Source organism: Sinocyclocheilus anshuiensis, unplaced genomic scaffold (assembly GCF_001515605.1).
Source record: "Sinocyclocheilus anshuiensis isolate Anshui unplaced genomic scaffold, SAMN03320099.WGS_v1.1 scaffold1151, whole genome shotgun sequence".
NCBI classification, from domain to species: domain Eukaryota; kingdom Metazoa; phylum Chordata; class Actinopteri; order Cypriniformes; family Cyprinidae; genus Sinocyclocheilus; species Sinocyclocheilus anshuiensis.
Window position 1 is genome coordinate 303642 of NW_015548202.1, and position 16984 is coordinate 320625.

At 31.3% G+C, this 16984-nt stretch overlaps 1 protein-coding gene across 1 annotated transcript in view; it reads right to left on the reverse strand.

Annotated features, from left to right (window-relative positions):
• LOC107653345 (SHC-transforming protein 3-like) overlaps positions 1-16984 on the reverse strand; it is a 24509-nt gene that overhangs the window by 4839 nt on the left and 2686 nt on the right. Inside the window, exons 2-6 of the mRNA XM_016440039.1 lie at positions 11414-11484; positions 8095-8158; positions 5308-5427; positions 5167-5220; positions 3135-3186 (exon numbers count right to left, since the gene is read on the reverse strand). Of these exons, the coding sequence (XP_016295525.1) occupies positions 3135-3186; positions 5167-5220; positions 5308-5427; positions 8095-8158; positions 11414-11484 (361 nt within the window). The remainder of the gene's footprint in view (positions 1-3134; positions 3187-5166; positions 5221-5307; positions 5428-8094; positions 8159-11413; positions 11485-16984) is intronic.

Genomic DNA, 16984 nt, shown 5'->3' on the forward strand with positions numbered 1-16984 from the left:
GGACCTCAGATGATGCCAACCCTGAAACAACATACAGAACTACCACATTTTGCTATAAGTTTGATTGCATCATATAATCATTGCTGTTAATAGTGTTCATCGTCTGTTTGATTATGTCATTGACTGAATTTTACCGTACATTTCTGCCATATGTACATCAATTTGACATAGTCATCACTGATAAGCTACTACTAAATATATTGTAGAAACTTAATTTCCTGTAAAGCTGCTTTGCAATGATTTTGTATCGTGAAAAGTGCTATACAAATAAACTTGAATTGAATTGAAATCAAAATAATGGATAAATGTTGTGTTTGTAGTAAACAGGCATGGATCAGTAGCAGACTCCTGTGTGAAAGCACAGTCCGTGCTGCTTCTATACCGCACATGGACTGCATGAGCACTGCAAACGGAGTATGTGTGAACCGCCTCACATACAGCTCACAAAATCAGGCTTGTGCTGTGTGTAAGCTATTGTGCCACAATTGCACGATTGTAAAACATTTAGGTGAGATAAATATATATTTTTGAAAAATGTCTAAAAAAAATGACCCCCTCCACCCCTCAAATTAAAAAAATCCCCTCTCACAAGAGTCACCTAAAAGGGGAATTCATTTTCAAAAATGAATTTCAGGCCCTGAATAAATGTCTAAAATTCCTGATTGGTGATCGTATCGGCAGATACTGCTTTCTGTGATTGGCCTAAAAAATCCTGATCGGAACACCCCTAATTATTACAATACTATTAAAGTCTTTATTCATTTTTAAAATGTTTTTTATATTTCCTGTTTTTAATTGTAAATAAAATTTTAGTAATTTTGTTGTTTTTTTGCCATTTTTATTAGTTTATTATTAAATAGATTTTAATTTTATTTCAGTTTTTATTTTAGTAAATCAAGTTAAACTAGCTGCTAATGCAACAAAAGCTGAAATAAAACAAGTTAACGTTTTTTAATGTTTTATTTTATTTCAGTTAGTTTATTTCAAGTAACAAAATGTTTGTTTTTTATGGTTTTAATTTTAGTTAACTATAATAATCCTGTTTTACTGCCTTTAATTTATGCTCATTCAAATTATATATATATATATATATTATAGCACAAAACATTGTAAAATAATGTATTAAGTACTGAGCATCTAATCAGTTGTCATAATAAGAATTAAATAAATATATATATATATATATATATATAAACTCAAAGTTAACATCTCTGGATACATTTAATTTAAAATTAAATTTAAAATTATATTCTATATTTATTATTATTTCACATTTTTATGATTTAATTAATTATTAGCTTTTCATCAAATCACAAACTACCTGTGGTTCTTTTACAAACCTAAGTTTGAGAAATCCTGCATTATGGTAATGGGAATTTGGAGTGTGTTTTATTGTCATTAATAATAATAATAATAATGTTGCAGAGGAAGAAAACCTTAAGGATGCTAAAATGAATAGATAAATGTGACCCTGCCTGGACCAAAAAAACAGTCATAAACAGCACAGGTATATTTGTAGCAATAGCCAAAAATACATTGTATGGGTCAAAATTATAAATTTTTCTTTTATGCCAAAATCATTAGGATATCAAGTAAAGATTATGTTCCATGAAGATATCTTGAGAATTTCCTACCATAAATATATCAAAACTTCATTTTTGATTAGTAATATGCATTTCTAAAGACTTAATTTGGACAACTTTAAAGGCGATTTTCTCGATATAAATTTTTTTTTTGCACCCTCAGATTCCAGATTTTCAAATAGTTGTATCTCAGCCAGATACACAAACATAAGACACACGCATGCTGAAGTATTAGATATCAGCAGATGGGGAACGGATGCCGATTTGCTGACTCACTCCGCTATAAAGTGTTCATTACGAGATCTTTCCTCTGACAACATCGAAAATACATTAGAAAGTACAGCGAGAGTTTTAAAACGTGGCCTCTGCGCTGACAGGAAGTGAAAAGATCCATGAAATGAAAAGAGACCGAGATACAACAGCCACAGAAATTGATTTTCTGATGCTAAATGCGGCTGTGGTGGACTGATCAATCACGCTTGTTTGTGAATGTGGCGTTACAGGACGGCCCAGCGTGGTTAAAGACTTAATTTGGACAACTTTAAAGGCGATTTTCTCAATATAATTTTTTTTTTTGCACCCTCAGATTCCAGATTTTCAAATAGTTGTATCTCAGCCAGATACACAAACATAAGACACACGCATGCTGAAGTATTAGATATCAGCAGATGGGGAACGGATGCCGATTTGCTGACTCACTCCGCTATAAAGTGTTCATTACGAGATCTTTCCTCTGACAACATCGAAAATACATTAGAAAGTACAGCGAGAGTTTTAAAACGTGGCCTCTGCGCTGACAGGAAGTGAAAAGATCCATGAAATGAAAAGAGACCGAGATACAACAGCCACAGAAATTGATTTTCTGATGCTAAATGCGGCTGTGGTGGACTGATCAATCACGCTTGTTTGTGAATGTGGCGTTACAGGACGGCCCAGCGTGGTAAACACAATGAAATGGCCCTCAGGAGCCATACAGCTAAAACTGTGGTTGACCAACAAGAACATCATCAGTTCTGCACCATCCACCAAAAACATGTCATGTAATTGGTATTGACTGAATCAATGTGGCACTCTAATACTTAATCCACACCACTCCAGTCCATCAGTTAATGTCTTGTGAAGACAAAAGCTGTGTGTTTGTAAGAAACAAATCCATCATTAAGGGCCATTATTTTGGCCAAAGTGAAGTTAAAAAGGCAAAGTAAGGCAAAGTTTGGACTGGAGTGGTGTGGATTACTTGTGGGTTATTGTGATGTTTTTATCAGCTGTTTGTACTCTTATTCTGACGGCACCCATTCACTGTAGAGGATCCATTGCTGAGCAAGTGATGGAATGCTACATTTCTCCAAATCTGATGAAGAAACAAACTCATCTACATCTTGGATGACCTGAGGGTGAGGACATATTAGCAGATGTTCATTTTTGGGTGAACTATTCCTTTAAGAAGCCAGCCTAAGAAAGGATTACTTATAGTTGGAAAGTATTTTAACATCCAAAAAATGACATGCAAATCATCAGAGCATGCAGCAGAGAAAAAGACGGGAGTAATACCTCTCCGGTTAACAGGATCTTTCGCCACATAAGCGACGTAATCAGTCGTGTCCTGTTGACAGAAGACACAGAGAATGATTCAAAGCTAAACTGAGCTAATTCCACTTCTACATGCTTTTATGAGCATGTTTCTTTAAAGCTGTCACATAATGGCAAACAGGAAATTTCTTGCACTTTTGAAATGAGTTTGATGTATTACGTACGTTGAAATTCACAACTCATCCTCTAATTATTGAAACTGTACTACAAAAATGACTCATTTGTCAACGGTCATGATGACATCACATCTATGAGCTCATTAACATATAACCATCCATACTTTAATATTGAAAGACCAGAACATGTCATGATTATGACATTTACACGAAAAACTGACTCATTCATGAAATCACAATCAAAACAATAATGACTATTATATGAAATTGTCATTATGACATCACCTCTAAGAGCTCATTAACATATGACCGCCTACATTTACACATTAAAAACTGCAAATACAACTTATTCATGAAATTGACATATTTTTGCACCACAACCATGAGCTCATTACCAGATGACCACCCACATTTACATATTAAAAATTGCTAAACTGACCCATTCACGTTTTCATAATGAGATTTTCCCCCCACTTTCCATAGTTTTACTTCAGTGATAGGTTAGAATTTTGTGAATTTTATGAATGAAAGATCAAAAGGATAAACATTGCAGATTTATTTTCAAAGCTGCCTCTGCTCATATTTACCAAGGGTGCCAATATTAGTGGAGGGCACTGTACATTAACATACTAAAAACTGGAAAACTGACTCATTCATGAAATTGTCATGATTATGAAATTGCATCTATGAGCTCTTTATCATATGACCACCCAAATTTACACATTACAAACAGCAAAAATTACTAATTTTTGAAACTGAGATGATAATGACGTCACATCTTATTAACATATGACCGCCCACATTTACATATTAAAAACTGCAAAAGGCTTCAGCCTACACCTTTTTCGGGTTAATATGTAAAATTACGTATAATTGTTTGGAATACTGTATGAGGACTGAAATAAATCTACTGAACTGAACTGAATTACTAATTTGTGAAACTGTCATGATTGTGGCATCACACCTATGAGCTCATTAGCATATGACCAACCATATTTACATATCAACATCTATTTAATATTCAGCAACCTGATAAAAAACAAGTATGCAGAAACTAGCCAATAATGAAGTAATTAATGAACACAAGTCTTAAAGGTACAGTAGCTTATTTAGTGAAAATAATGGTGGTAATAAATAATCGCTAAAACAACCCTCTACATTGCGAGTAAATCACTCGCATATGCGACTAAATCTTCACTCTGGGCGACTAAATGATGTCTAATATTAGCCAATGGCTAATCAATTCCCAGATTTTACTCGCCAGTGTGTGAGTTGGATGCTGAGTATATGATTAGCACAGATATATTTTCACTCACAGAACACTCTGACTGAGCGCTTCAGAGCTTCACTCTCCGTCAAGCGATCTGTGATATTTTTCAATTCATTTGAATGGATGCGCAGCGCACCGGTGTTTGTGTATTTGGCGTAATGTGTTTCTAGTGTGAAGGCGCACGACTCGCCGTCGCTTTCTCTCACTGTGAGCAAAGAGCGAGAGTCTTACATAACAGGCAGAATTGGTGCGCTACATGTAAACGATATACTTTGTTGTATTTTCCTGTAAAAATAACAGAGTTCCTTCGAGTAAACAAAAAAATATACTAGCCAATGGCGATTCAATTGCCAGGGTGTCCGTTGAGGGTTGTAAAAGCTAACTTGCACAGCTTTTGGTGTAAAAAACATTACAAATAAGATAAATACCACTAGAACATATTTATTATTGGCCTCGTCCTTTATTAACAGAAACACTAAAGTTGTTCTACTGGATATGCTCTTAAACAGCTTCGTTTTTCAGAGCGCTCTGAGATTTGCCATGACGGGTTGTGAGACTGAACGTCAGCTGAAGAATGAATCACGGGTGTGATGTTGTAAAGTCTTACCGGATCTCCACCGGAGGCAAAGGATATGGACTGCATGTGATGATTGGCTATTATCTGTGGAAACAGGAAGGAGCATCATTCATCTGCAATAGAACACTGCATCCTGAGAATGAGAGAGGAGAGAAGTGTGTGTTTCTGGACCTGTTTGGAGTCCGGTGTCATCAGGTTTAAACTGCTGGTGGAGATGTTGAGGTTGATACTCATACCAGCAAACTGCAGGTTACTCTTGCCCAGAATACTGGAGAGGAGTTTCGAGGGAGGCTGAAAGAGAGCAACACAGGCTCAGGTTTTCATCTTCAGGCTTTCTTAATTGCTTCTTACATGTGATAAAGTTTGCAAAATTTGATGATTGCTTATTTCTTAGACTGCTTGATAATTATTTGTTCATCCACACAAAATCATGTTCCACAAATTAAGATTAAATAAATATGTTCTAAATGACTTGTTTAATTTTTTTTTATTTCACTCATTCTTATTATATTATTGCAGTACTGTTATTTTAATTTATTTTAATATATTTTTTTGTTCTGCATCGAATTGTAGCTTCATCCACAGCGAAATCTCATTTATCCAAAATCATGTTCCGCAAATAAAGATGAAATATGTTCTAAATAATTTTGCAATTTTATTTTCTCTTATTTTTAATATTTTATTTAATATTTTGTTCATTCTTATTATAATGATTTTTAATTTGTAGTTTTATCATTTTATTTACAATTTATTTTACAAATTTTCGTCCTGCATTGAATAGAAGCTAATGTGAACAGTGAAATCTTACTGGTCCAAAATCATATTCCACAAATAAAGATGAAATATTTCCTGAATATTTTTTTTTTTATATATATATATATATACACACCGGTATTTGATTAATTCTATTATATTGATATTTCATTTGTAGCATTGTTACTTAATCTATTTGACAAATTTTTTTTCTGCATTGAATAGTAGCTTCGTCCACAGAGAAATCTTACTGCTCTAAAATCATGTTCCACAAATATAGATTAAATATGTTCTAAATTATTTTATTTTCATTATACTAAGACTTCATTTGTAGTAGTATTATTTTACTTTATTTTACTAATTTATTTAGCTGTAAACGCTTTGTCAATTAGAATGCAGTGCTTTGCCAAACACACTAAAATGAAACTGAAATTCAATTAAAATCACTCCAGTCAGTCTTCATTCATATAACAAAATGGAAGAACATTCATAAAATAAAAATCACGCATGCAATGCATCATTCTGTGTTTGTTTGCTAAATTGATCCAATGTTGCGTCATTAAATCGGGACATACGGCATGGCACGGCACGCTTTAAAGCTTTCCTAAAATCCGCACGCACACGTCCCTTTCCACGGCTGCAAACGTGCATCACACACACACACACACACACACACAGCAGGAGGCAGGAGGGCTGATTACTGCTGCTCAGTACAGAATGAGTCACCGTGCTAACAGTATGCCCACACACACACACACACACACACACACACACACACACACACAACAGCACGCACACTCTCGGCTGCAAACGTGCATCACACACACACACACACACACACACAGCAGGAGGCAGGAGGGCTGATTACTGCTGCTCAGTACAGAATGAGTCACCGTGCTAACAGTATGCCCACACACACACACACACACACACACACACACACACACACACTGCAGCACGCCATTTCTCTTTCTCCAGCCTTTATTTGATCTCTAACCATCTTTATCTCACTCCAAACCTTCTGATGCTCCTCTTTTAGTCTTTTCCTTATTTATTCCTCCTTTTCCGTCTTATATTTCTCCATCTGCATCAATAACCTCCACCTCTGACCACTTCCTGTTGTCATGTGCAATAATCTATAGCTCTCTCTATCTCTGCTCGTCTCTGGTGTTTTTGAATTAAATTCAATGTAATTCAATTTGCTTCATTCACATTGTTGTCTTAGAAAACGGTCAGGTTTCATGGAAAACAATAATTGCTCAGGCTAAGACAAATCTGCAGACTTTTTCACATTTTCTGTGCTGATTTGTTAGGGTAAATATGCAGAAGTATGTGGATTGGATTTAAGAATGGTAAAAGAGATCAGAGTACTACACTCTTACTGGTAGCTGAAAGCAATGTTATTTTAGCATCATTGATATGCCATTATAGTTTTTATTAATATTTAAAATTTGTTTTTTATTTTTATATTTTGAAGTATTTTCACATTTTTTGTTAAAGTTTTAGTAATTTTGCTCTGTTTTATTCATTTTATTTTATTATAATTTTTTTGTATATAGTTTTTATTAATTTTATTTTCAGTTTTAGGTTTAGGTTATTTTAGTACTTCGAGTCAAACTAAACAAAAATGAGAAATGTTGGCTTGGCAACTAGCTGAGTAAATAATTGTATTTTAAATCACTTAAGGAATTTTATATTAAGATTAAATATATTCTGAATAATTTCATTTTATATTTTAATATTTTATTTCATATTGTATTAAGTCTTATTATATTTATATTTAGTATTTAGTATTATATAATATTTATATTTGTAGCACTGTTATTTTAATTTATTTCACTAATTTTTGTCCTGAACTGAATAGCTTTGTCCACATTGAAATCTCACCGGTCCAAAATCATGTTCCTCAAATAAAGATTAAGTATGTTCTTCTGAATAATTATTTTATTCTGCAACTATAAGTATATACTTTTATATTAAATCACTTAATGTTTATTTTATTTCAAGGCACAAAAATGTTAAGAACCCTGGCTGAAAGCATTTTCAAATGAGCCAAAATGCAAAAAAGTTCGAAGTCCAAATTTACAAGGCTTTATATTGTACTTTTAAGACTTTTTCAAAGCTAAATGCATTGCAATATAACAAGTTTATGTTCAAATGCATTTATTATTTGCTTTAAGATATTTGCACACATTCTGACTGTACCTTTCTCTTGCGCAGAGCTCCTTTGGCACCAGGGACGGCTTCACACACGAGACTGATCGCCTCCCTGCCGAGAGAAATGACAAAAATATGAAGACGTGAGTAATTCTGAAGTACAGAAGCCAGCAAACTGTCAATATGCTGTGTGAAAACAGTGGCACTGCAGCGGCATTCTGGCAACAAAGCAAAACTCTTCAGTCTGGGATCCATTTGATCACTTTCTGTGAATCTGTCGCATCGTCGCATATGAATCTAGAATTTTTTATTGTTCATGACGATATCCAGAGAACAGGGTTGCCAAATGTTGATATTAATAAATATAAACAATAACATAAACATACTAATACTATACACAAAATATAAAATATTATATAAATTGAATTAAGAAAAATGAGTGCAGATCATTATATTTTTCATATACATATATATGGTGGCCAAAATGATTAGAACACTAGTTAGTTTTAAGTCAGTTATTTCTATTTTTGCTGTAGTGTGTCAGTAGGAAATATATACATACATATAGTGGAAAGAAAATAAAGTATATTTTAATATCAAAACTGTTATTTTGCACTGTGACTTCCTTTTCATAGCAATAAGGCACATCTTCCCCATTTTGTTTTCATGCTTTTAGACAATTCTCATCTCATTAATGCTGATTTTCATTAGACGCTCATTACTGTAGTACATTTAAGTAAGCATAATTAAGTAAGCATAAATGCAATGCTACCAATTCTACCATACTGTATAAATACTTTTTTTTTACATTATAGCAATAATTGGGAATTTTAAAAATAACAGTAATGAAAAAATGTAATTAAAATAACTTTACAATGCAATAAATATGAATGCTCCTAAAAGCTGGATAAAATATAATTGCTTATTTTTTTCTGGACATGTTCTTGACACATCGATTTTGATCGACTTTTAATGTTTTACACAATAAATAAAAACTATGTCTGAGGTGTAATATAGATAAACCTGTTGATCGTTCAACGGTCAAGCTCAGTTTCTGGACCCGTCTTTGTGTCCAGAGAGCGCTCGGGAACGGCTGGTGTGTTCCTGTGAACACTACAGCAGGAAGTCAGGCAGAAAAGAGGATATGACATGTCATCTCCAGTGCTGCTAATGCTAGCGGCCCACACAGCCCAGCGTTCAATAAACAAGCGGCGTCTGCTGGGATCCGATCTGATGTTACGCAATGACTCATCAGCACACATTCACATCTCACGCGCTCATTTTAGCAACAATAAATGAGTGTTTGGCTGCGGATTCAAATCAAGAAAAAGCATAAAAGTGCCATGAAAGAGCTGATAGCAGTCATGTAACGCCACACGGGGCCATTAACTGTGATGTAACCATAAAGCAACTAAAAAGCAGTGTATAAAAGCCATTAACTGTGATTTAGTAGCAAAACAACAGACAAACATAAATATTTATAAATATATAAACATAACAGAAACATATAATAGAGAAAACAACATCTGAATCACACTCTCCCCATTGTCTTCTCTGTCATATGTACAATTGGAAAGTCCGAATCATTTTAGTGAATTGGTTAATTTAGTTCACAAAAATAAGTAACCGAATCAAGTCCTTAGGCTGTGTTTTAAAATAGTGCTGTCAAACGATTAATCGCGATTAATCGCATCCAAAATAACAGTTTTTGTTTTATATGTGTGTGTATTGTGTATATTTATTTTGTATACATAAATACACATACATACAGCATATATTTTGAAAATATTTACATGTATAAAAAAACAAACAAATAAATAAAATAAACAAATACAAATCAATTAATACAAATTAAACGTAAATTAATATAAATACAATTATCTGTTTTGTAGATTTTTAGATCTGTTTTAAATTATCCCTTTTTTATTTTCTATAATTTTATAAAACAAATAAACAAACAAAGTGATCTGTACCCTTTTTGTAAATGTTTTTCGTTTTAATTAATTTTATTTAATAATAAATTGATAAATTGTTAAATAAAATAAAAACCTAGGAAAATTAGGGCAGATAATTAAATGTTTTTCTTTTGTGATTATTAATAATATTAATCTATATTTGCACTCAGAGTTGGTAAAACAGTAATTTTATCTCAATTTTATAGTTTTTTTTCTATATAAAATAGATTTAGCAACAAACTAAATACACTACACTACTATTTCTTTTCATTTATTTAAAATGTATTAATAATATGCATAATAATATGTATAATAATATACCTAAAATAATAAATAATTTTAAATTTTGATAAATATAATAAAAAAAAATACCTAATTGTTTAATATATAAACGTTACATTTTTCTATAATATATACATGCATGTGTGTGTATTTATATATACATAATAAATATACAGTATACACACATATATTATGTAAACAAAAACTTTTATTTTGGATGCGATTAATCGCGATTAATCGTTTGACAGCACTATTTTAAAGTCACAAAAAACAAACAAATAAATAAAATAAACAAATACAAATCAATTAATACAAATTAAACGTAAATTAATATAAATACAATTATCTGTTTTGTAGATTTTTAGATCTGTTTTAAATTATCCCTTTTTTATTTTCTATAATTTTATAAAACAAATAAACAAACAAAGTGATCTGTACCCTTTTTGTAAATGTTTTTCGTTTTAATTAATTTTATTTAATAATAAATTGATAAATTGTTAAATAAAATAAAAACCTAGGAAAATTAGGGCAGATAATTAAATGTTTTTCTTTTGTGATTATTAATAATATTAATCTATATTTGCACTCAGAGTTGGTAAAACAGTAATTTTATCTCAATTTTATAGTTTTTTTTCTATATAAAATAGATTTAGCAACAAACTAAATACACTACACTACTATTTCTTTTCATTTATTTAAAATGTATTAATAATATGCATAATAATATGTATAATAATATACCTAAAATAATAAATAATTGTAAATTTAGATAAATATAATTAAAAAAATATACCTAAAATAATAAATAACTTTAAATTTAGATAAGATATTATCATTTATTTCACTAACTGTGGAAACTTTATAAATTATCTTTTTTTTGTATTAGATGGAAAGCATAACTGAATCCCAATTCACATAAAACTAAACAGTAATTGGTAATTCATTAATAGTAATTTGCAATTCGCAATACACTAAAATATTACCAAATTAACCATTATGATGGGAAGTGTGCATCTGTGCATGCTATTTCAGCTAATATTACCCACAATTCCTTGCACAAAATAAAATTAAAACGTTTGTGACTCTGTTATATTTTTTAATTTGTAGAAAGACAGAGAGAGTTGTATTACCGTGTGATTTGTGAGCGTGTGGTGAAGTCCAGGGATCTCATGGACCGGAGAACTTCAATGCAGCCCAAATACTGAAAAAGAAGTGCAGAAATGTGATTAGAACAGCTCATAATCATCTTTTCTTCAAAACTAGATATTGTTATTGCTTACTGTGTGATAAAAAACCACAGTAATTTTCAATCCAACTTCAACTGATTACTTTAAAGTCAACATGATATGAAAATTAAGCCTAATTTCTTTAGACATGTCTGTAGTCTTGTATTTTTCCAGGTGAAATATTGTGCTGTGTGAGTGTGTGATGTGTTGAACAGCACTGACTGCAACATACACTACATTCATTCATCCATAAACAGGAACACTGTGTCCATTTTGGCCTCGTGTCTGTGCTAACATTGCACATCAGCAGGTGGTTTTGGTCCTTTAAGCAGCTTGACATGCTGTGGTTATAATGAACAGTCATTGTACAAACAATAATAATAAACACAGGCTGTGAACCACATGAGGGTGATGATTAATTAATGAAAGTGTCTTCATTTTTTGGGTGAACTATTTCGTTAATACTTTAATCTGCTCGTCTACAGTCCCACACTGTTAAACACACACACACACACACACACACACACACACCACCTCTGACTAATGTCACACATCCACATACAAAACACACACACTGACATGCCGGTTAAACTCACATTTATGCAGACACACAATTAAACATTAAACAATAAAACAAAGTCATTCTAAATCATAGAGTGTAATTTCAGGTGTGATTTGGTCTAAACCACAGTATTATCGTGTCTGATCTGATCAAATGTTTTCACATAAACTCACTTTTTTTGGTAAGAGTGGATGGATGTTATTTGTTTTATTTCAGCGTAAAATGAGTCTGTCATTTATGCTAAAATAAAATAAAAATGATTAACTACAAAAGCAAAAAAAAAAAAAAAACTGACACTGAAAAAATTCAGTTTTAAGGATTAATCTTGTGTTCTTTAATCTTTAAAAAAGCTCATAACACTTACCCTACATGAACTATTTAAGAAAGTATTAATTAAAATCATTAAAAATATATAGAATAAAAAGGATTAATTACAAAAGCAAAAAAAAAACAAAAAACATATTCATTCCCCTAATATTATTTAATCTATAAAAGGCTCAAAATCCTAACCCTTCATGAACTAAAGTATTAATTACAATAAATAAAATAAAAATATTAAACTAAAAAAGCCACAAAAGAAGGACACTGAAAAAATTACATGCTTCAGCTTTAAGGATTATTCTCATATTTTAATCTATAAAAGGCTCAAACCCTAACCCTAAATGAACCAAATAAGAAAGTATTAAATTAAATAAATTAAATAAAAATAAAAAATTATTAACTACAAATGCAAAAAATGTATGATTCATCTCATATTCTTTTATTCTTTAATCTATCCACCTTATTCTTCCCTGTAAATTCTATGGGTCTAGCTTCCGGTCTCATTCACTTCCAGCTATTTTTAGCTGTACAAAACAGATCGTTTTGCTGCTTGATATTGAAAGTTAGTGTGTCTTACCATATTATTTTAATGTATTATCTTAATTATGAACACACTGGTTTGTAATGCAAACAGTAATTTTGCGTAATAACGCAAAACGTTGAAGAATAAGGTGGATAAAAAGTTCAAAATCCTAACCCTACATGAACTATATAAAAGAAAGTATTAAGTATTAAAGTAATAATAAATAAAAGAAAATAAAAGAAAAAGAACAACAACAAAAGAAAAAAATGAGAGAGAAGACATTGAAGAAATGTATGCTCCATCTTAAAGGATTAATCTCATATTTTTAAATCTCAAACTCAAAACCCTAATCCTAAACGAAATATGAATTTCTTGAATAAAATATAATAAATTAAAAAATGACACAAAAAAAATATATGCTCTAACTTACAGGATTCATCTCATATTTTTTTTATCTTAAATTCAAAATCCTTCAAATAAAATCAATAAAAATAAATAAAATCCAAAAATCATTATAGAAAAACAGCCAGCAAACTAGGGCTGCATGATATATCATTTCAGCATCAATATCGCGATGTGCGCATAGTCACATGTGCGATGTTTAGTACATTGATCGTTATATTTATATTGATCGTTTTCTTTGCTCACACACAGACACCGTGTCTACACTGCATGCGACAAAGTGACTGATGCAAATCATTTGAACTTTGTGTCAGTACGTCATAAATAGAACGAGGCATCAGTTTACTGTCGGGGATTCGTCGTGTCGCGCCGCATCCAGTGTAGACAGCATCACTGATTATAATGGGTTCATAGTATTTTGTCGCGTCCGGTGTAGACACGGTGAGAGCCACGCAGATGCACATGAACACCGAATTCCGTTCACTTCCGCGTCTGTTTGTGCCTGAAATGACACATACGTGCGAAATTACGTCAAAATGTATGTCTCTGCAAGTATCCTTGTAAACACAGTTGCTTATGGCTTAGGTGAAGGTAAACAATTGAGAAAGAAAAGGGATGTGTAACAGTATACTGACAGCAGTTTAATGTTCCTGAGGCTTTCTGTGTCATGAATGTTAATAAAACAACAAAACACAGAGAAAAATCACTTTGGTAGCTTTAACACAGATTTATTAGATTTAATTTATACAGTGAAGACTATGCAGTGTTATTTTACGTTTGATTATTCAATTTCTTTACTTGAATACTGTTAGACTTACCTGAAAAATATAGTTCATAGTATAGTTTATTTCATTTGTATCTTTGTTCTATTATATTTATCTATGCTTGTAATTTGTTTATTTTCTATGCTGATTTACTCACCTACAAAATCACACCAATCATTGATTATTTTTTTCCAAAATAGAGCTATTCAAGGTGATTTTTTCTTTCATATTGCAATATATTTAGCAGAAAAACAAGATATCGCAATGTGAGTTTTCTTCCAATATCACGCAGCCCTACAGCAAACACACTTGTATGTCAGCTGCGTATCAAAACCGAGCTACGCATGAGGCATCCGTGGAGAACAGTGTCACTTCCTCTCCGGTCGATGACATCATCCATAAACCGTGACATCACACATCAACACATCTCTGCTTTATTTAGCCTCTCGCCTCACTGATCTCTCAATGCTGCATGACTCACTCATTCAGAGTCTCACCTCACAATCTTTCCTTGACTACATGAAGAGTCACCTGCAGTAACCCACCTGAGGACCGACGAACCCACCGTCACATTCTTCCAGGAACACTGCAAATGCTGATTAGTTAAGTTTACTCGAGTGCTTTATGGAAAATTATCTCCTCACTGCCTCGTTTTTATTGCCCAAATTTACTCTGGTGTACAACTCAAAGCGCAGAAAGGAAACGAGGCCGGAAGCAGACGATGAGTCACTGCAATGTTTTGGCTGAAAACAATGACGGAGGCTTTGAGCTTATTGACTGATTGTATTAGACAAAATAAAGTTTGCTTCTGTGTGTAAGCATAATGTAAAAATAATAATAATAATAATATAGATAATGACATAAATATAGGTTTTCAGCAACATTTGTTTTTCATGTTGTTTGTCACCGCAAAGAAGTGTCTACAACATAGTAAAACATCAAATCAAAAATGACAGAAAAGTAAATGATTCAATATATATTTTAATATTAAATATATATTTATATATTTTAACATTAAATGTATATTGCAATATTTTTTAACACCTATAGGTTTTCAGCAACATACAGTAAAATGTCAAGTTAATCACAGTAAACACAGTAACACAGTAAAATGGCCAGAAAAGTAAATAACTTTAAATAAATGACAGAAAAGTAAATAATTATAATTAAAATAACATTAAATATACATTTTGGGACATTATTTTTTTTTATGTATGGGAGGGGGGGTTTATATACTTAAAAAAAAAAATTTGTCACTGCAAGGAAGTAGCTACTAAATATAGTCCCTAGTAAAAAAAAATGCCATAATTAATTTAAAATACATTTATTTCAAAGTATTCTTCAAAACCATTTACATATTTATTGACATATCACTTAAGACTTACTAATATAAAATTATAATTAAACTTTATTTGGAATATTTCTTTATTGCACAATGCACATTTCTTAATATTACACTTAAAATGTGCTTTAATATCACTATTAATAAGGCTTGTATGATCTCTGTATAATATCAGTGTTTAATGCAAAATATTTAAAGTGTACATGAAATATACTTGCAATAGTTACACTTTATCAATATAAAATATACTTAAGTATATTTCAACACTACTTAAATGCATTAAGCACAAACTTAGTTGTTCCAATTTAGCAGACTTTAAGTTTACCAGTTTGGTATAATAAAAGTGCAACTGCAGGGTATTTAAACATGTAAATGTATTTGTAGTGTAAAAAATTCATGTATTTCAAATAAATTTTAGTATTTTTTTTCTAAAAAAAAAAAAATATATATTTTATAAAATATATTTAAAAAAATAATGTTATTAAACCTATAGGTTTTTAGGAGCTGACAATAAAATGCCAAGATAATTATAGACAGTAAAATTAATTTTAATAAATGACAGAAAATTAAATAAATTAATATATATTGTAACATTAAATATATATTTTGCAATATTATTTTATTTTTTAAACTTTTTTCATGTTTTGTAACTGCAATGTCAATACAAAATGTAATGATAATCAAAGACAGTAAAATGACAAGAAACGTAAATAATTTTAAATAAATGATAGAAATGTAAATAATTTCCCCATAAAATTAAGGCCCAAAAAACTCTACAAAAGTATGAAAATGCAAAGGCTTTGCAAGTTCATTTTCTCATGTCGCTGTGTTTTGAAATATATAAGTACATGTTGTATTCTAGGCAATGCCAACAGGGGGCTTTTGCATGAACTGTCTTCTTCTACAATCAGTTTCTACACTCAGATACTGTCACGGAGTTAAGAAATGTTGAGGAGCAAAGTTAAAGTTAGTTAAATAGCTGACATAATGCTATACACAAAATAACAGCAATTTACTTTACATTCAAATTCACAGAACGACAACGGATTTTAATAAATGTGTCAACAACTACACAGAACAGCACAAAACACACATAAATTAATTGGCTCACTATACTGTCAAAAATATGGAATGTGTGCTATATATTCACAATACTATGGAAGCATATAGGTAGCGAAATTCAATTTAAAATGCAATATGCAAAATGGCAAGGCAATATGCAAAATGGCAATGCAATATTCAAAATGTCAATGTATTTCTGTATTTAAATTTACATTTTCCATTACCCATACGTGCAGTTTGTTGCAAATTTAGCAACGTCATATGACCCCTTTACAGCACAAACATCTCAAAAATGTCAGCAAACGACCCTAAAAGGAGACAATGATGTTGGTATTTGTATAATGCATGTATAGAAGACAAATGTACATGCACTACAGAGTTTTAAAGTGTTTTAGGGAAATCCTTAATGAACGACATATATATATATATACAGTGGGTACGGAAAGTATTCATACCCCCTTAAATTTTTCACTCTTTGTTATATTGCAGCCATTTGCTA